The sequence below is a fragment of the Ananas comosus genome, linkage group 4 (assembly GCF_001540865.1).
Source record: "Ananas comosus cultivar F153 linkage group 4, ASM154086v1, whole genome shotgun sequence".
Classification (NCBI taxonomy): Eukaryota; Viridiplantae; Streptophyta; class Magnoliopsida; order Poales; family Bromeliaceae; genus Ananas; species Ananas comosus.
The window spans coordinates 1,033,393-1,055,218 of NC_033624.1; the positions used below are offsets into that span (position 1 = coordinate 1,033,393).

The 21,826-nt window shown below is 36.0% G+C and overlaps 3 protein-coding genes across 3 annotated transcripts; 2 read left to right on the forward strand and 1 right to left on the reverse strand.

Annotated features, from left to right (window-relative positions):
- Positions 6,307 to 8,324, reverse strand: LOC109709519 (probable galacturonosyltransferase-like 7). Its single transcript, XM_020231785.1, has one exon. It carries the CDS (start codon positions 8,178 to 8,180, stop codon positions 7,134 to 7,136), a length of 1,047 nt encoding a protein of 348 aa, XP_020087374.1. The 5' UTR covers positions 8,181 to 8,324; the 3' UTR covers positions 6,307 to 7,133.
- On the forward strand, positions 11,401 to 12,723 carry LOC109708574. The gene has a single exon (XM_020230373.1). It carries the CDS (start codon positions 12,002 to 12,004, stop codon positions 12,491 to 12,493), a length of 492 nt encoding a protein of 163 aa, XP_020085962.1. The 5' UTR covers positions 11,401 to 12,001; the 3' UTR covers positions 12,494 to 12,723.
- LOC109708693 (extensin-like) lies at positions 18,300 to 19,479 on the forward strand. Its single transcript, XM_020230511.1, has 2 exons — positions 18,300 to 18,539; positions 18,680 to 19,479. The coding sequence occupies exons 1-2, from the start codon at positions 18,300 to 18,302 to the stop codon at positions 19,121 to 19,123; spliced, it is 684 nt and encodes a 227-aa protein (XP_020086100.1). The 3' UTR covers positions 19,124 to 19,479.

Sequence of the window (21,826 nt, forward strand, 5' to 3'; positions counted from 1 at the left end):
GTTGGTTGTATTAACTTGACATTTTAATCACAGAAGTACAAAAAGTAAAAAAGTACCGAAACATACAGAGCGAGATATTTGAAGTTTTTTCTTAAATATTTATGACATTGTTTTCACTGAAACACTCCTCTCCGTATTAAACAAAGGGCGAGGAGAGAAAGAGCCAGTATGAATTACCAAAAAAAAAAAAAAAAAAAAAAAAAAAAAAGGTATGTAAAGAAGGATAGCACCCTCGCACCAACCTTGAAAGTAAACAAGCGAAATTCTACTCACACATCCAACAATTAATAATTCATATAATAAAATATATATATATATATATATATATATATATATATATATATATATATATATATATATTTTGGGGAAATGAGATACTTATAGGAGTTGTTGCTTTGTTGGTTCAATTTCTTTTCTTTTTTTTTTTACTTACCGTGGGCTGGTTTTGGAAGGTAATTAATTTAGTTCAAATGTTATGTAAAAAAAATTTCATGTTTTACCCGTTTTCATAAAAATTCATCCTTACACCTATAAGCAATTACAAAAATAGAAGCTATAAATTGAAATGCGACGTGAACTGCATTTGTGATGTTCAAATATACCACCATCACTGCAACCACTATCACCGGCCCCTCGATCGCGATTACCATTAAGCCCAAAAACTCTTAAATTTACCACAATCATAAAATCACAAAATAAAAAAAGAATCAATTCTTTGTGGTTTACAATAAGAATGTATTGTATTTTGTCACACATTACTTTTTGGAGATTTTCTTGTGCTTAGCCTAAGCCCACATGAGCCCAAAAATATAATATATTTTGTAAAATCTGATTCAACCTAAAAGCGGATGTTTATTAGATTTGAGTCTACACTCTCTTATAATTATCGGATGTGGGATTGGTTGCATGTGAACTCTTAGGCCACATTTGTTTCACCGAAGTTGAATTTTGGGTTGAAGTAAATTTGGATTGAAGTGGAGTTTGGTAAAAACTACTTCTTGCTCGCTATTTGTATCGTAGTTACGGAAGTAAAGTTTTATTAGTTCTACTGTTTGTTTGGTAGAAAGTGTGTGATTAAAACTATAATTTATGTGTAAACAATAAATAATTTAATAAATAAAAATAATATAATTATATATTTATATAATTAAAATTTAATTTAAAATAACTAAATTATTATTGTATACATAAATTATAGTAATACAACAATAAAATTATAAAATAAAAAAATATTAGAACTAGGTTGGAATACTATTAATAGCACCAAGCTATTGGTGCTATTAGTTTTTTAACCATTGAATTGAGAAATGTGTGGTTAGGATGATGTGGGCCTCCTAGAGATGAGTGAGTGGTTGGTTGAGTAGTATAATCTAACAGGTAAAAATAATCAAAGAGTTAAATCTAACGATGGAAAACTCGATAGCATCAAATCCTTAGTACTATCGATAATATCCCAGCCGGACTCAAAATATTAATACTTAATTAATCAATTTTTATCACATTTTAATTGTACAAACTAAATAAAAAAAATATTAAAACCTAACTAATCAATTCTTATTATATTCTAAAGGGATAATTTCATAGATGCCCTTCTAGGGACTTTTAATTTCATCAATACCCTTCTAAAATTGATAATATCATGAATACCCTCCAATATATAAAAAATTTTCATACATACCCTCCACTAGTTAAAGTCCGTTAGAAATGGGATTAAATTTTCAAAATGCCATTTTTACCCTTTATCTCTTATCAATAGTAAAATTACTAATAGGTATTTTAAGACAATTTTAATAAATATAAATTTAACTAATTTAATATACTAAATATAAAACTAAATTATTAATATATACATTAATTATTAAAAATATATAAAAAATGTATTTTATATATAATATGTTTTTATATAATTTTGGTTTTGTTTTTGGTTTCGGATTTCGGCTCAAGTTTAGTTTGGATATAGACTAAAACAATAACTGAATTTGAATATAATGAGACTTTTTTTTTTTGCTTCTATAACTGAAACTATCCCTGCTCAGCATCAATTAAGATCACCCATTCAAAATTGGGTTCATATATATCTATATCAATTCACATTCCTAATCAGTAATAGTAAATTTAAAATAAATGATAGATTTATTTTTTTTATTTAATCAAAAATAAATTATATAACTATATGCATGCATTTTTTCGTCGATTGAAAAAAAAGAGAGAGTTTTGTTCAAAAGCTAAAATATATAATATTTCAGTTTTTTAATGCATTTAATATAGATAAAATTATCGTGAATAATTTTGGTTAAAAAATTTTGCAAGTTTCCAAGATTAAACAAAGATAAAAAAAAAATCCTCAACTTTTATTTTTATTTAAATTTTTATACATAGTTATTTATTTGCTAAAATATAAATAGAGCCACTAGATTTTGTTAAATCATAAAAAAAATGGACAAAATCTCATTTTCCGTACACTAAAATTAGTCAATTTTTAAAAAAATTAAAAATTAATGGGATGTCAACTAAAATATAAAAGTTGAGGGAGTTGTTTTAAAATGACATATAGCTGAGGGATCTCCATGCATTTTTACTTATAGGAGTTGAGGGTAAACTAGTCATATTAAAAGTTAACCCATCTTTAACCATTTAATAACTATGGTAAAATTAGAATAACTAACAGTAGGGGTATTGATGTTAATTTTTGATGTTTACAGAGGTATGTATGATATTTTAAATTTTAGAAGGGTATATATGATATTTTAAAGTTTAGAAGGGGCATCTATGAAATTGCCCCTATTCTAAATATGCTAACTGAATAAAAGAGTAATTAGTACCAAAATTATATATATGTAAATATAACTATTTTTACCTAGTGTATTATTTTATTATTTTTTCTTCATCTCTATATCTTCACCGTAAGTGACTTCGACTTACGATAGGCCGAAGACATTTAGGTCATTTCAGGTTAACTTGAGTTTCAACCGTAACTTTTGTACGGTAAACCAAATAACTAAAGTGATCGTTTATGCCAAAAACGACTTTTTTCTTCTCCAATTTCACCCCATTTCCACCCAAATAATTTTACATGCCCTTAACATTACTTTCGAATCAATATTAAGAAACTGACACCGACCGTCGCTAGCGTAAGCGGCAAAAGGGGTGGGTGGTTGGTACCTGAGACTCAAGTTCGAATTCTAATTGATTCACATTTTCAGCTCAATTTATTTCTAAATGAAATAAACGAAACAGGTAGCATACTACCTTTCTCTCATATATATATATTATTAATGATATATACTATATATATATATATATATAGAGTTGAGCTAGAATACTCTCGATAGTAAACGGGGCGTTTACTATCGAGATTGTTTCGATGATAGAGCTTCCAATTGACGATCGTCCGTTAAATATGATCTAAACCATTTAAACTACTAGAAATCAAATTTCACGCACTTTCGATATTGTTTTTTATCCATCTAGTGAACAAAAAATGAATGGCTGAAAATGAATATTCTTTAAAAATGATGATAGGAGTCTTGTAATCAAGATCAAGAGTATAGATATTGTTTTAAATAGTTTAAAGAATTTTCTAACAAAAATTCAATTGATTTGGATATCTTTACACCGTTAAACGAGAAACGTCTCTTATTCCACCATTAAAATTACAAATTTTGAACCCTTTGATCATTAGCAAATGATGTCGAAAAGATTTTGAAATTTGATTTCTAAACACTTCAAGTGGTATAGATCATGTTCAACGAGGCGATCGTCAATTTTGAATGTTATCATCGAAACAACTCGATAGTAAACAGCCGTTTACTATCGAGAGTATTCTAGCTCACACTCGTATATATATACTATATACTATATATATATATATATATATATAGTAGGGCTGTTGTGCTCTCAGGAGCACAAAGGCCTCCGTGCTCCTGAGCGTTTTCGATGATGGAATTTTCGAATCGACGATCGGCTCCATTAGACTTGATCTAGCGCATTTGAAATTTCTAGAAAATAATTTTTGTGATTTTTTTATATCATTTACCTAGTGATCGAAAGGATTCAAAATCCATAATTTTTAATGGTTGATATCTGCTGTTTTCAAGTTTAACAGTGTAGAAGTATTCAAATCATATGAAATTTTAATACAAAATTTTTTATACTATCTATAACAAGATCAATATTTCTGATCGAAAATTTTAGTGCTATATCACCACTTTTTATAGGATTTTTATTTTCAGCCGTTAAAATTATTGATTTTGAATCCTTTCGATTGCTAGGTAAATGATATCGAAAAATCGCAAAAATTATTTTTCAGAAACTTTAAATACGCTAGATCAAGTCTAACGGAGTCGATCGTCGATTCGAAAATTTTATCATCGAAAATGGCTCAGGAGCACGGAGGCCTTCGTGCTCCTGGGAGCACAACAGCCCTGCTCTATATATATATATAGAGAGAGAGAGAGAGAGAGAGAGAGCGAGAGAGAGCGAGAGAGAGAGAACTAGGCTAATATACTATTAATAGCACCAAGTCATTGGTACTACCAAGTTTTTGGCCATTGGATTAAAAGATGTGCGGTTAGGATGATGTGGACTCTCTAGGGTTGAGTGGGTGGTTGGTTGAATAGTATGATCTAACGGGTGAAAATGATCAAAAGGGTAAATCTAACGGCGGAAAACTTGGTAGCACCAAGTGCTTCGTGCTATTAATAGCATAGTAACCGGACTCATATATATATATATATATATATATATATATATATATATTTATATTAAGAAACTGACCTTGCAACCAACACCATGAAAACATGGCGTTTAACAAGGACCACCAAATGGGTCCACACCACTTCACAAAGCTCGCTCCCTCTCTCTCTCTCTCTCTCTCTCTCTCTCAAGCTCAAAGTTTGTGTGTCAAGTAAAACACGTCTCCATGTTTTAACTTGGCAACCTAATAATTAAGAGTTAAGTAAACCAAACAAAAGGAGCTCTAGTGTAGCTCCACTAACTACTCACATACACATGGAAAGGGCTAATGTTGCTTAGGGCAAGAACGACATCATTTGAATTAAGTGATTGTTACTGAAAACAGAAGTTAATAACGCGAATTTGGTTCAACCCGTATCACATTAAAATTAATTTCATGCAAGAGTGCGTATAAACTGCTATTGCAAGTTACAAGTTACAACTAATTAAACACTGTCGGATGGGGCGTCCCCATCGCTCAAATGAATATAAGACCAAAAGCATCGAAGAGAGAGAGAGAGACGCGTGTTGAGTGCGACAAAGAAATGGACCCAATCGCACTCAAATATACACCTCATATAAAGATGTACATTTTACACTTCTCAAATTTAAAAATTTATAAAATTTTAATGTACATCACACGGAGATTATATTTTAATATGAGATGCATGTGGATATTATTGCTCATAAAAATAAAGTATCCCAATTTATCCATTATACAAATTATAAAAATTGAGAAATTGGATAACTGGATTGGTGTGGTTGATAACTTTTTGGCACATTGCAACACAGTTCCACACTAATACATATATGTTTATATATAAATAATCTTTTTGATCCCCTTCCAAGGACTCAAAAACAAGCAAAACAAAAATCATCTCTAAAAAGAAAAAAAAAATAGCCATTTAAAAAAAATCTAATATGTTTTTAATATTTAAATAAAAATCCTAGAATGTTAGATGCAACTTGGGATCAGTACAGCACATTGGCTATAACATGTAACCAGCTAGTATAAACGTGTACTGTTTTACAGATTGTTGTTAATATGTCACGTTAATTTTATTATATTTTTTTGGGTATAGCATAAGTTAAGATATTGTTGTATCATGCATCTAATAAATAAAAAATAATTAATTATGAGATGGAAAAAAAAAAAGAAATATCAAATAATAATGCACCTAATAATAATAATAATAATAGTGTTTGTTTAAGCTTAAGTACGTACGGCCACAAGAACAAACGAAACCAGCTGTACGATTCGTGTACTGTTAGCGGACAATTTTTACGTGCACCCGGTCCATAGACCGGACGCGTTCTCTGGTGCACAAGTGATGTGGTAGGCTAATTCCACTGAAAAGTAGCAGCTCTTTCCTTCTTTTTTTTTTTCTTTTTTGGGCCAAAAAGATTCTGTTCTTGCAGTGGAAGGGAAGTAGCTCGGATGACCTAGGAATGCATCGTATGCTTATAAAGCTGGCATTTTTACCGATTATTATTAAGCCGTAACCGACACGTGGCAGTCCCAACGAGCGGAAATAGATAAATAATAAAAACAACAACTCCAAATTGGAAAAGTTTTTTTAAAAAAAATTAATGAAATCTGTTTATTTATTCGCAAGAGGCATCAATCAAACAATAGAACAAGTAAATTACATACAAATCGCCTCCCATAATTACAGCACACAAAAGAACGTAAGAATTTTCAATGACAACATGGGAAACAAAATACGAGCCAAATTACACGAAAAAAGAACACCTCCATATCCTTTTCCCCGTTTCGCAATTACCCCCCTCATGCTTCAAATTATATGTTAATAATATAAGTTCTATCTCTCACTCAAATTAATTCACTGCGCACATCTATATATCTAGCTTGTAGTGCAAAGTCTAATTTGTCTAAACCACACACACATACCTAAAACACCCACCTCCTCCTCTGCAACACCTTTTCTAAATTGTTAATTCGTTAACAAAACAAATATATATATTATTTATTTATATATTAATTAATTCGTAGAATTTTCTTATTTAAGTATAACAACTCATATATATATATATATATTTATTTATTTATATCTATTATTATAAAGCGATTCAAAATTCAGGGGGGGGCATTGAGAAGCAGGTAAAAAGCGATGGGGGGGGTTATTAGTCTCGAAATTTAGCCCAGCCCAGCCCAGCCCAGCCCAAAATAAATAAAATATTGAACAAAGAATTTCCCTAGCACGACTGTCGAAGCACGGCGATGGACGGCGGCGCGACTTTTGTAGAGCGTGGCGGCGACGGGCGACGGGCGGTGGATGAGATGGTTTGGTTTTTTCCCCTACCCGGCTACCCCTAAATATTTTTTCCTTTTTTTTTTTTGTTTTGGGACTTAATTAATTAATTAATTAATCAATAAATTACCGGGAGTAGGCGGTGAGCGTGGTGGTAGTAGGGGTGGTGTGGGCCGGGGGGAGGATAGTAGGAGGAGAAGAAGAAGAGGTCGTAGGGGGCCCAGAGGTGGTCGAGGGGGCAGGGGCGTCGGGCGTCGAGGCGGGCCCAGGGCTTGCCGCTGCCGCTCCAGTGGAGGAGGCTGACGGGGCCCGGGTGGAGGTCGCGGCAGCTGCGAACACCAGCATCAGCGGCGGCAGCGACCCCAGATCGTAGATCCGCGCCCGCCGCTGCACGCGCATCCACCGCTCGATCCGCGCCGTCGCGCCCCCGCGCCGCCACCGCTCCAGGTCCAGCACCATCACCCCCGTGTTGAAGTAGCACGGCCGCCGCCTCCGCCGGCCGAACGCGGCGGCGGCGACGAGGCGCGGGTCGGACCAGAAGCGCGGGGTGAAGTAGGCGGAGAAGTTGGCGGCGGCGCAGTACTCGGGGGCGCCGACGGTGCGGCCGCGCAGGTCGGTGGCCCACAGCTTGGCCACGTCGTCGACCACCACCAGGTCCGAGTCCAGGTAGATGACGCGGCGCACGCACGGCTCCAGCAGCTCCGCCAGGTAGTTGCGCGCGTAGTTCAGCGGCTGCTCCAGCGCCTCCCGCACCGAGCTCGAGATCAGGCCCCGCACCCGCGCCGGGTCGAAGTAGTAGCACCGGAACCGGAGCCCCGGGAACACGAACCCCACCGCGGGGGCCAGGCCCCGGTCGGAGAGCACGAAGTGGAAGAAGACGCGCCCGGGGCAGCGCGCGTGCCGGAGGACGGAGTGGACCGCCGCGATCGACCCGCGGAGGTACGCCTCGTCGAGGGTCAGCGCGATGTGGACGAGGGCCGCGTCGCAGGCCGACGCCGAGGCCGAGGCCGAGGCCGCGCCGCATTCGGCGGCGTCGGGGAAGGGCGGGGCGCGGCGGAAGGGGAAGCGGACGGCCTCGGCCTCGGCCGGGGGGAAGGGCTCGAGGGAGGGGGAGAGCACCACGATCACCACCGCCGCGGAGAAGAAGCCCGAGAGCCGCACCGCCCACGCCATGGCCGCGCCGCGCCGGCGCCGGCGAGGGCGGCGCGCGGGCTCGGAGCCGAAGAGTCCCCGGCGCGGGATGAGGGCCGAGAGGGAGAGCACGATTAGGGCTCCCTTGACCCCCGCCAGCCCTAGCTGGAGAAACCCTAATTAACAGAAGAANCCTCTCTCTCTCTCTCTCTCTCTCTCTTCTACCTCGTCCATGGAACTATTGAAGGGAGCGGTTGCAGTGGAAATGACTAATATTAATGATTACAACAACAACAACAACAATAATAATAATAATAATAACAGCAACATTTTCTTTTTCTCTATTTCGTTTTCCTACATAAGAATTTTTGTTAATTCATTAATTAAATACTAATCACCTAATTAGTTAAGGTTGTGAGACATAAATTTTTATGCAGAACGAATTAATCAATCGTCTTAAAAAAAAAAAGAAAAAGGCCAAGGACGAATCACAACCGCCCTTTTTTTAAAAAAATGGACGATCATGCCCTTAACTTTTTTTTTTTTTTGAGAGAAGAATAGCACGCTACCCGCTTTATTCAATCTTAACATTTTTTATATATATTTTTAAAAACTAACAAGTTATCTGTTTCATTCTTTATATAAAACAAACTTAGTTACTAGCCAAAGACAAAAAAGACCCAAAGGGAGACAACAACGTTTATAAAAGAACAAGAGAAAACGAACAAGTTAAAAGAATCAAGCGTTTACGAATGCCTTCTAAGACACGGAACGAATTCAAACTTCTATCTACGAAGATGATATTATTGTTGAATTTGTCTTTGTTTCCTTTGCACATGTATATTTTTCCACAGCTATCGGACTCTTACCGAGCTGTGGGCTATAGGCAAAGTGTCCTTCAGACGGAAAAGTGTGTATATAAAGTAAATGCAGGAAGATAAGAGGTGGCCACATGTTTATGGATCGTTTTCGCAAAGAACACAGAACTATCCTGCCCATATTCGCATTCGCATGTTGTCGGCTAGGGGTGCTAACGAGCCGAACACGAGCGAGCTTGGACCGATTCGTATTCAGAACACCAGCTGACTCGTTAAAGAATCGAACCGAAAAATTCAGCTCGTGTTCGATTTGTTAATAAACAAGCCGATTACGAGCTGGCCAACGAACAATAACTTAAATAGATTAGATTAGATATATATATATATGTATATATATATATATAATTAAATTTGTAAAATCTTACCTATTTGATAGTTGAAACTTTACAAATAAATGAGTCTTTTACAATTTATAAATTCAGCTCGTCTTTTACCTATTAGATAGTTGAAACTTTACAAATTAAATTTAAAAACACATCTATTTCGTCACAGATAATGATAATGAAAGTTATTATTAGCCTTATCTCCACATTTAGTTAACAACTAAATCAAGAATTAGACATTCATGTATCAAAATCAAATTATAATTGAAACTTGCGGTTTATCGAATTGGGGATAAAAGAGGGTAAAGTGTCTAATCACATGCCATTATTTCCTTCATATAGAATCCAAATTAAGCATTTAAAATTATAAATAAAGGAAACAAAATTATGCTATCTTTGTGATTCCCTTCCATTACCCCTGCTTTTGCCATTTTCATCTTCATATATAGTCGATTCATGTTTCGAACACAAATCTCTCTCCCTCTCTCTCTAAAACAATTATGAAGGGGGGGGAAAAAAGTTACAGTTGTAATTTTGAGCGTGAAATGTGCATCAAGTTGCTAAGATTAAGAACATGATAAGGTGTATAAACAACTAAATACAAGTAAGGTTATTATCTACAATCCTTTTCCCCCAGAAAAGACCTATTATTATCAACAATCATATCATCCAAGTCTCTGTTACTTTTAATTATTTTTGGACCATGGACCCTAACAAAGTATTGTGGCAAATAGCTTTAAAACGTCTCTATCCTTCTTAACTTGATGCGAAAGCAACTACTTACTTTGGAGACTAAAAATATTTAGGCCCTAATAGAGTTTTGATTAATGATCTAATGATGATGCATTATTAATCAAAACCCACCATTCCCTAGGTAAATATAAAAATTAGTCAGATTGTTCTATAAGAAGAGGGCACCCTCTTGCGCAACATAGTTGGAGCGTGACAATAATGTTCTGTTTGTGTATAAATAATGCTTAAGTCAATACATATGATAACATTTATACAAGTCTATTGAATTATGAAAGGATTTTTTTTTTCTTTAGTTTTAATCATAACCTATGCGTTCTTAGTGTTTACTGGGGAAATATATAGTTTACTTTGTTGAAGACCCATATATTGTCCTTCAACGCATGCACATAACGTAGTAAGAGAATTTCTGAGTCCGTTTTAAGAAAACTGTGGTTTGGAGTGGAATTTCTTTAGTGGTTACACACTATATATGGGTTCAACTTAAACCCAAACCCGACAAAATTCGACCGCATAGTTGCTGAACCATCTTTAACCTATTTGGTTGGAAATAATCACTCTTAATTCTGGGTTATCCAATGGGTCATCTTGTCGGATCGTTGGTACTAATCATTAATTTCAAAAATTCGAGCGGTTAGAAATACGCAACCAAATCACTTAAAGTTTATAGACACAACGCTCATGGATCTCAATTATGACTCGGCCCATCCGGCCTCATGTCACTTCGAACATGACTCGGCCTATCCAGCTTCACGCCATTTCAAATGTGACTCAGCCTAACCTGGCCTCTTACCATAGGGTAAGATGTTGACACATTTAAGCCAACACATCTAACAAGTCACTTGAGAATTCAACCCCAATCCTATTTTAACCCAAGAAAAGTTCATGCAAATTGGCTCATATAATGCAAATGAATAAACATGTTTAAGCTAAGCTTTTGACAATAAACTACTGGAGGCCTAATTTCCAATAAGCAAGATATATTTTTCATTTTATTTTTTTTAAAAAAAGATTTTGGGCTCAATCCAACAATTGTCCTAGTGATTTAAAGGGGTTGTTTTGGAGGCCCAACGGAGCACGGCCCAACTACCAGATAATATTAAGTACGTGGGTTAATGGGCCGAGCACGTACGGCCCATGACAAGCTGTTGCCGCAGCCGAAGCTCACATTCATTTTTCACGTGAGCTGCGGTCGCCCATAGTACGGGCACAGTCCTAGAGTAGGCACCATCACCGTCCAACGCTCAACGGACGGTTCTGGATCAGATCTGGACCCCGCCAGCTACTTACTCCTAACACCTACCTGTATCTGTCTCGTGTACCTCATCCGACAGAGTCAGCGCAATTTAATGCGGCGCCCATCTTGTCGCATATGCAGCCCAAATCTACGGTCCTGATTTGACGGTGCGGTATTATAATAAAGTAGCTCCATCTCTTCAGTGCCCCCGTGAGCAAGTGGCGGTGAGCGGATCCGCTTTCTTAAATGCACCCAAAACCCTTCGCGGCCTAGGAAAATAACTGCGCGGACATGGTCCACCACGTCATCGTGGACCCACAAAAACATTATTTCTCGGTAACTAGTTTCGACCTCTATTTATGTATATCTTCTCGAAGAGTGAGTTTTTAGATTTGTTAGATTAAAATTTAGAGAGGAAAAAAAAAAAAAATGTGGAAGGAACCATCGGTCCACCGATGACGTGGTGAAAGGTGTCTAGGGAATTATTTGTCCCACTTTGGCGCGAACCTGCAAGCAATCCCTCGCCCTAAATGCGAATGCGATAACCACGCCAACCATTTTTATATCACAACACGAAACTCGAATCGATCGAAGCGAAGAGGGATTTCGAAAAAACAAAAAAAAAGGAAAAATAAAGAGTGCTGTGGGAGGGGGAGGAGATCGAGATCGAGATCGATGGAGATCGAGGAGAAGGAGACTTACCGGGGCGGGTTGAAGGGCTACTGGAGGCGGCGCGCGTACCACCGACTCGACGCGGCGGGGTCGGATCTGCGGCGGCGGCGCCGCCGCGTGGAGCGGGCGGAGCTGGGCGGCGGAGAGCGGCGGCGGCGCCCCTTCTGGCGCGTGCGGATCGCGCCGCGGCTGCGGTTCCTGCGGTCGGCGTCGCCGCGGCGGTGGCTGGCGAAGATCCGGGACGCGTACGTGCGGATGATGCTGGGGTTCGCGTCCTCGGCGGCGATCGGGCCGGCGGGGCTGGGCTACGGCTTCGGCTTCGGCTTCGCCGGCGACCCCACCGGCGCCGCGTTCGCGCCGCAGCGGCGGAAGGAGTACGACGAGAAGGTGCTCGTGGAGATCGTCGCCGCCGCCACCGCCGGGGTCGGAGCTGGTGTCGGTGTTGCTGTTGGTGCCGGAGCCTTGGAGATCGTTCCCGCCGCCACTGGAAGGTAGGGGAACATTCCGGAAGGTTCCGTTCGTCGTATTCGGTTTTCTAGCTTTTGTTCCGTAGATGCTTTAACTTAATTTTACTTATGAAAAAATGAAAAAGAAAAAACAAAAAACTCTGTAATGTAAGTAAACGAAGCTATTATTATAATTAATTTATGCTATGCTTATAAATAAATTTTTTCAAAAAAAAATTCATAATCGTCAAAGTATCTGCAAGCATAGACATTCTTAAATAATGGAGTCGCTTAGTAAAAGCTCTCTTTTTTATATATATACACACAGTTTGAGGGAACAGTACCATATATATGCAATAGTCTCCATTATTTTTAAAAAATAAATTTATTTAAATTATAAAATAATTAGCTCATGATCTTTTTCCAATATGTAAAACTTTGCCTCTTTACTTCCAGTTCAGAGTCTCTGCAGATTCTAAATTCAGTGCAGTATCTTATCTTCTCTTCTTTTTTTTTTTCTGTTTTTTGAGAGATAGATAGTAGGCAACCGCTTCGTTTATTTCATTTATAAATAAACTTTAACCGCAAATATGAATCAATTAAGATTCGAATTTGGGTCTCGAATACCAACCACCAAATTCTTTATCACTCGCTCTAGGGACAGTTGGTAGTATCTTATCATTCTTACACTGATAATTTTTATATCCAAGTGTTAAAAAGTTTGGTTGTGGATATTCGAGTTGGTAAGTTCAAATTCTAATTGATTTATATTTTTAACTAAATTTATTTTTAAAAAATAACGAAATGAATAGTATATTATATTTTTCTCAGAAAAAATAAAATATGCAGATCGTTACCTTTCATATTTAATAATTTAGATTTATATTTACATTTATAAGGATCAGTCAAAACTAATATTAAACTATACAATAAAATTTAAAATTTAAAAACTTTTTTATACTTTGTATAGCATAAAATTTTTTAATTGAATATATTATTTATTTTTTAAATGCAATTTATGCTAATTGTGTTGTAAGCATATATATATATATAGAGTGAGGCTACTATGCTATCGGAAGCACGGAGCCTTTCGTGCTTCCAGGTCGTTTTCGATGTTGCGACTTTCGAATTGTCGATCGGCTCCGTTAAACTTGATCTAGAGTATTTGAAGTACCTAGAAAATAAATTTTATTATTTTTCGATATCATTTGCCTAGTGATCGAATGTGCTCAAAATCAATAAATTTTAATGGTCGTAGTAAGCCGTTTGCAAGTTTAACGGTGTAGAAACATCCAAATCACGTGAAATTTTGATAGAAAATTATTTATACTATATAAAACAAGATCAATATCTTTGATTTAAAATTTTAATATCATATTATCACATTTTGTAAGATTTTTATTTTCAGCCGTTGATTTTGAGCCCCTTCGTTCACTAGGCAAATGATATCGTAAAATCATAAAATTTATTTTCTAGGTACTTCAAATACTCTAGATCAAGTTTAACGGAGCCGATCGACGATTCGAAAGTCGCAACATCGAAAACGAGCTGGAAGCACGGAAGGCTCCGTGCTTCCGATAGCATAGTAGCCTCACTCTATATATATATATATATATATATATATATAGCAGGGTACTTCATGTCAACTTTTGGAACCAATAGTTAAATAAGTAATACTATTTATATATCTATAATATAATATAGCTATAAAATTTACATCCTAATTATTTCATTCGTGATGATGTTGACCCCTACTCATTAATTTTACTCAAAGTTACGTAACCTTATCAATTCAAACATAAAATATATAATAATATTTTTGAAATATTATAATTGGGTAGAGCCTACTATTATTACTACCTATCTAGATACGGTATATCTTTATATTTACGTAACAAATTTGTTATTATGCCGTTCCTTTTGGATTAACAGAGTGGTAGAAATATACATATTTTTGCTACTAAATTGCTAATTTTTGTAAGCACGAAAATAATAAACTATCTCCCTATGTGTTTTGAAATTATAATAATTTTATTATTTGAACAATAACTGTTATATTTTTTAATTTAAATCTCATAATAATAATTTAAGCTAAATATTTAAAGCCAGAATGTAAAATGTCCAAATATTATAAGGCTTAATTTAGTATTAAGCTCTACCCAACATCGTTAAATAAAATGGAGTTAAGAAAAAAAAATATAAGGATATGCTTCTGTATTTTTCGATGGGATCGCAGAAAATATATCATAACTGACCCATTGTAATATGCAAAATACAATTGTAATATACGAAATAGAAAATAAACAGTATTTTTCTTTTGTACTTTCTCATCGCACGTAACGTAATTTTCTCGACTGGCCCTTGCCTAGGCTGCAAAGAATTTGATAACTGATATTTCAAGTCAAGTTCAAATTTTTTTTATTATTTTATGCTTTAGTTAAATTTATTTTTAAAAATAATAAATAATAAAGTAGATAGTAAACTATTTTTTAAAAAAGATTAATAAAAATAAATATTTTGTTTTCACAAGTGATAACGGACTAGTGGTTGCTATCAAGTTTTTAAGTCCGAATCTTAATCAAGTAATATTTTTAACTAAATTTATTTTAAAAAAATAAATAAATAAATAACATACTATTTTTTTCTTTAAAAAAAAAAAAAAGTGCGCGTTAGCTGTCGAGGTCTCTCTGATAGCAACCCCACCAAGGGAACGGATGCTGTCCCAGATTCCATATGACTTGTCGAGCTCGACCTCATCAGCAACGTGGGCCCCGCTACTATAATTAGATACTATCCGTGGGGCCCACGGCCGCGGAGGAATTTTTAACCACCCAACACCTACCACGTCATCCGTTCATCGACCCAATGAAATTGTGACACGTACGGGTGATGTTGCTCCTGGTTTAGTCCCGTGTTCCGATCATAGATAATTTGGATTCGGCGAAAATTCGGTAATTATATAATACGTATAAAATTTATTTTTTAATTTTAAATTTGGTAAAAATTTTAATTTAAAAAATGAATTCGATATAAAATATAAAATATATGATATAAAATATAAAATAATTTATATTTAAAAATAAAATTATAAATTTTTTATTCATATTTTCAATAATTCGGTAATAATTTGCGAATAATTCGTGAATTATTCACGAATAATTCGGCTGGTCGAAAAATTCGCGAATAATTCTCTTTCTTTTGAAAAAATTTGTAAACGGACTGCTTAATTCAGATTTTCAATAATTCGCGAATAATTCGCGAATTTACTAACTAGGGTCCCGACTCGGTCCCTCTCTATGAACCCAACTACGACTCTAGATGAGTCCCCCCCGCAAAAAAAAAAAAAAAAAAAAAAAAAATNAATAAAATTATAAATTTTTTATTCATATTTTCAATAATTCGGTAATAATTTGCGAATAATTCGTGAATTATTCACGAATAATTCGGCTGGTCGAAAAAAAAACAAAACAAAATCCTTTAAATTTTGTAAACAACAACATTTTATAGTTTTTCTTTTTTTTTCTCATTTAGTTAGGTTTTGCACCTAGTCCTTTTTATTTTTGATATTGTCAAAATAGGTGTGTTATATTTAGCCATAATTTAAATTACTTTGCTCTAGTAATAGTAAAATTTGTTATAAATATATTTACTCATAATTTAGATCACTCTTGGATCTGTTAATGCGGTTCTACTGCTTATGATCAATAGGTGAGATCCTCAATCAAACACTGAGGTTAATTTGGAGTACCTGAGTGCTTTAAAATTCCGTGCATTCGCTATCACTCTTTTAAGGAGTGTAGGCACTCCCTCTCTTTCTGTCTCTATCTAAAAATAATCAATGACATATTGAATAATACTATTTATGTATATTTTTTTATTAATCATACTGTTGCGACTAATAAAATTTATTTCATCTTAGAATGGATGGATGTACATTTTACTAGTTATGTCGATATAACTAATAAAATTCATCCACCTTAAAATGAGTGAATATACATCATACACTCTTTTCAAGAGTGTACAAGTAGAGTTTTCCTAATATATTTAGTGGCTACGTGTGTCAAATACTAAATTACTTTAGCACATGCCTACCAAAGCACTCCTGAGCTTGACCAAGACGTTATGCTACCGTTTGGTTCGGGGTTAAGAAAAAATTAGTTATTCCAGAAATAGGGTTAGGTTTAGGATTAAGATGGAGTTAGAGTATTTTTGTGTTTGGTTGGGGGTTGGAATTAGTCTAGAATAGTGAAAAATAGTGTTTGGTTCGAGTAGGTGGGATAAGAAGGATAGTGAGTTATTATGAATAGAAAATAGTGTTTGGTTGGGGATATATAGATCTTTTGTGTAGCTTTATTACCAAGCTCTAGTTCTTGAAGATATCATGTGGGTCGCAAAAATATTTTTCTCATATATATAATACGCAATATTCATGTCGACGCTGTCGATTCAACACCCAAATAATGAATTTCCAAAAAGACCAATGTTCTCTTCTATACCTATAATATCTCAATGAACTCACAAATCAAATCAAACCTTAATTGGTCTTACACCTTTGATCATCCTTGATTCCAGTTAATTAATTTCTTCTTCCACCCAACCCCAACGTATTATATATACAAAACAAACTGTTTGAGCACATATTTTAAGGATTATGTAATAAGCATCACATGCTAAAACTGGTTAAATTAATGTATGATCCTTTGATTCTCTCATATCTTTGCTATATTATTATTATTTTTTTAAAACAAAAAAAGACCCATTAGTTTCTTTGCTTATAAGATATCGCAACTATATATATATAGTTTGTGTTTGACCATCTTTCCCCCCAACTTTAAAAAGTGCTACGAAAAGTGCACGAGAGAGAGAATCTTCTTGTAGAAACTTCCACAATAACTTTACAACATGACGTAGCAATTCTACCAAGAGCCAACAAATTTTTCCTCAAAATAAATACACCGAATCTGAACCAAATCAATTTGTTTTGCTCGGCTTAATTGGGTGAAATTGGCTCCTTTAGATTTCATATTATAGCTTATAAATCCGAAACAATCCTATGAGAGATCATATTTGCTCATAAAAATCTCACTCGCTGGCTTTTTGATGGTGCACCAGTATGCATCCCCACTACCGTGTATGGTTAATTAATATTTTCTGTGTTAGAGCAGAAGCTCTAAGCTGAAACTTCTTCAGCAGCGACATCATGACAGATACCCTATCTAGTAGCATATAAGGAAGGAAACGGGCGATTAAGTTGTATATATCTTCCCTTAGCCGTCAATTGACCACCCACCCGATCATCATCTCTTTCACACACATTCTCTTTCTTTATCATCACCGTCATCATGATTCAAAACCCTAATTGAGGGTCCCCACCATTTTTCTTTCTCCTCATCTCCTTGAAGTGTTCCAACAAAGAGGAATGGCCCCCACTCCTTCACATGCCAATACACACACATACCAACGGCCATCTTATTACATAGCTGGCTTGTATGATTCCATCGACCCACTACTCCTCACAACCCCACACACTCCTTGGCGCACACACACACACGAACCCCTCTTCCAATCTCAAATCTCGGCCGTCCGTTCCTGCACTAAATCCAATCGTCCATTCGCACGCATACATATGCAAAGTGTGGTGCCACTGGAATGAACAAACGTTTTCCGTAGGAAATTAATTAAGATAAGTCGATTTTAATCTACACCAACTGGTATAAAACTCGATTAGGTCGATTTGACGACCAAAATTTAATCCAAACTAAATACTGATAAAATGAAAAGGATAAGTTAGTCCAAACAGAATCGTAATAAATTTAATAATAACAACGAGTTTTTATCATCCCACGCGAATCACGATGCACGTGCGCTTCAGTAATAATCTCGTGCTAGACGGCCGCCCGCCACACACACCGACCGTTTACACCCACCCTCTCCCTCTCTCTATGTGCCCGTCCGCGCACGAATCTCAACGCAGTGGCTACGCACGTGTCGATGGTGTCACTGTGAATCCCACCCAACACGTGCGAGCTGCGTCCGAATCACGTCAATGGCCCTCGTTGCGCCACGTCACCCCGATCACCCGAGTGGTCATTACAGTATTTTTATTATTTTTTATTTTATCTTTACCGAGTAATTATAAACAGCGACAATTAAGACGCACGTAATATATTATATTATAATAATAATAATAATAATAATAATAATAGGATTGCGAGTGGCTGTGTAGCTGTAGCAGCAAGCGTTACTCGCGGTACGATTACAACAAATCACCGACCACTTGTTATATCTAACGGCTCCCAAGCGACGCAGAAGAGACAGTGCGCTCACACTCACACCCATCTCCCCCTCCGCACCGTCGATCTCCGCGGCGACGGCCCTGATCAAGGACGGGGTCACGTGCACAATGTGCGCCTCGTGCGACAACCCGTGCCAACCCCTCCCCTCCCCTCCTCCTCCTCCGCCGACCACCGCCACGTGTCCCCCGCCGCCGTCGTCCGTGTACTACCCGGCGCCGCCGCCGCCGAACCCCTTCTTGCCCTACTTCCCGTTTTACTATTATAGCCCTCCCCCTCCCGGTAATTACATCTCCGCCACTCCCCCTTCCATAAACAACCCCGTCTCCTCCTCTCCCCCGCTTCTACCCCTCCTCCTCCTCCTCTCCCCCCTCCTCTTCCTATAACATCCCAAAACCTCGGAGGGGTATTTTGGGAATTCGGAGGCTACCACCGATCTCGCTCTGTAAAACTCCCTTTTTCTCATCTCTTAATTTCTCTTCTTTTTTTTTCTTTTTTTTTTTCTTTGTAATTTTTATGTTGGGCCTCTAGTGTTGTTGTGATTGTAATAATAATAGTAATTAGTAATAATCACAGGCGGGGGGGAGGAATGGAAAATTAGGATGAAATGAAATAAGGGCGAATTGTTTATGGTGGGGATTATTTCTAGTTTATTAGTAATTGTTAGCAAAGTGTATAATTATTATTATTATTATTATTATTATTATTTTTAGATGGTTATATAACTTGGAGAATTTGGTGAGTTTGGTAACGCTGCAGGATTTGATATCTTTAATAATAAAATAAATCCTTTTCGGTGGATCTCCCAATTACCTTTCCACTCATGCTACTAGCTAGATGGAGCTTAAATTATTGCTTCTGCTTTTGCAAAAAGCTTATTTTCACTTCTAGAGCAGAGACATGTTCTAGAGCTCGTGTAAAGTAAATCAAGTACTAAATCCAATTTCATACTACTTGCATTAGAATATCTATATATATATATATAGAAAATAATCTGTTTTATAACTTTTATAGAGAAAACTTCAAATACTATCCAGAATTTTCTCACTTTAGTATCTCGTGGTTTAAACTGTATCATTTTATGGTTTCTTTTTTCTCTTTTCGTTATCCTTTTCGTTAATTTTTTCGTTAATCAATAAGAAAGTTAAAATTATAGGGTATTAAAACAAAATTTTGTAAACCATGAGGTAGTAAAATGAATATTTGATAAACCACAGGGAGTATCTGAAGTTTTTTTTCTATATATTTTAACGGGGAGTCAACAGAAGGAATAACAAAAAAATTAACGAAAAGGATAACGAAACGAGAAAAACGAAACTATTTGGTACTAAAGTGATACATTTTAAATCACAACATACTAAAATAAAAATTCACGAAATTATAGGTGGTGGTATTTGAAAATTTTTTTTTTTTTCTTAATGCCAGCAAATCCTTTTGAGATGCAGAGTGAGTAGAGGAAGCAGATGAAGGGGAATCGTACAACTCTCATACAAAATGTAGGAATCATTTGAATAAAAACTCCCACAGGTACCCCTTTATCATTTGGTGCGTTGGTTTGTATTAGTACTAAGCCACCTATCCGTTTGGTTGGGGGTTAAGGGGTGGAATAACCCCTTAACCCCCATTGTATTTCCAAACACTTTTAAAAATGGGCGGGTTAGTTAATCCCATCTAATCCCACCAAACTCCAACCAAACACTATTTTCTATTCATAATAACTCACTATCCTTCTTATCCCACATACTCCAATCAAACACTATTTTTCATTATCCTGGACTAACTCCAATCCCCAACCAAGCACAAAAGTACTCTAACTCCACCTTAACCCNAAAAAAAAAAAAAAAAAAAAAAAAAAAACCATATGGCACTTAAATTATACATTTTAAGCTACATAGTATAACGGAAAGTTAACGGAGGGTATAACGAAAAGAAAAAAATGAAGCCATAACATACTAAAGTGATACACTTTTAATCATAATGTACTAAAATGAGAAAGTGTTAAACGGCAGGACGGTATTTGATTTTTTTCCTAATTTTTATATCGAATGAGATGAAAAAAAAAAATTCTACTAGATTTTTTTTTCTAAGATTCGAAAGGCAAAAAAAATAATTTTTAAAACATTTTCGGAAAACCAAACAACCGCTTAATTAAAGTTTGTACCTAACATCACTTAAAAAGAATATTAGAAGATACTTGATTACCTCTCCACATTAACTAGGCTTGTTGTACGTCTAAGCTACGTGCCCATGTGCAATGGAAAGCTACAACTTGCCATAGATGATGCTCATGTTCCACACACTACAACAGAAGTAGGTTATAGGGACACATATTTGAAACATTTTTAAGTAAATATTTTATTTATGCTAAAACTTAAAAAAACATCTACTTATGCCTAAATATAAAGCCCAATTCAATCAAAAATAAAAGATTACTCTACTCAACCCATCACACCCAGTCCATTTGACCCGATTACAAACAGAAAAAAAAAAAGAAAGAAAAATCAATTACCTTATTTTCTTCTCTCTTCACTCAATCCACTGAAATTCTAAACGAAGAGCCTTTGCTGTCGTCCTCCTCCGCCACCGCAGCCAACGAGATAGAGTTTCGGCGGTTGCTAAATGCTTAAATAAGTATTGGTAAATTAGCAGCACTCTTTTAGGTTATAGCGACACTCTTTAACTGTCACTATATACCTAGCGACCCCACATATAGCAACACTTTTTAAAAGTGTCGGTAATTTTAGCTAGCAACACTTTTTTGACATGTACCTACATTTAAAAGTATTGCTATAGATCATTTTTGTTGTAGTGACATCCCATGTGCACCATACCTGCACTACATGAATCAAAAGCACATTTTTGCGAAACATAGCCCAACTTCCTTAGGATTCATGATCATTGTCATCTAGCTCCATTAACTTTTTTCTTCTTTTCATAATTCCCAAAAAGTTTAGGCCAACTCCTTTGATAACTATAGCTTCAACAAACATTGAATGTTTAGAATATTAGGTGAGAGTACTCCATACCTTGTTTGTTTTTGAAGGCACTAATAATTCTTGCAAGTTACTTTTTCTCCTTTCCTCTTTTTT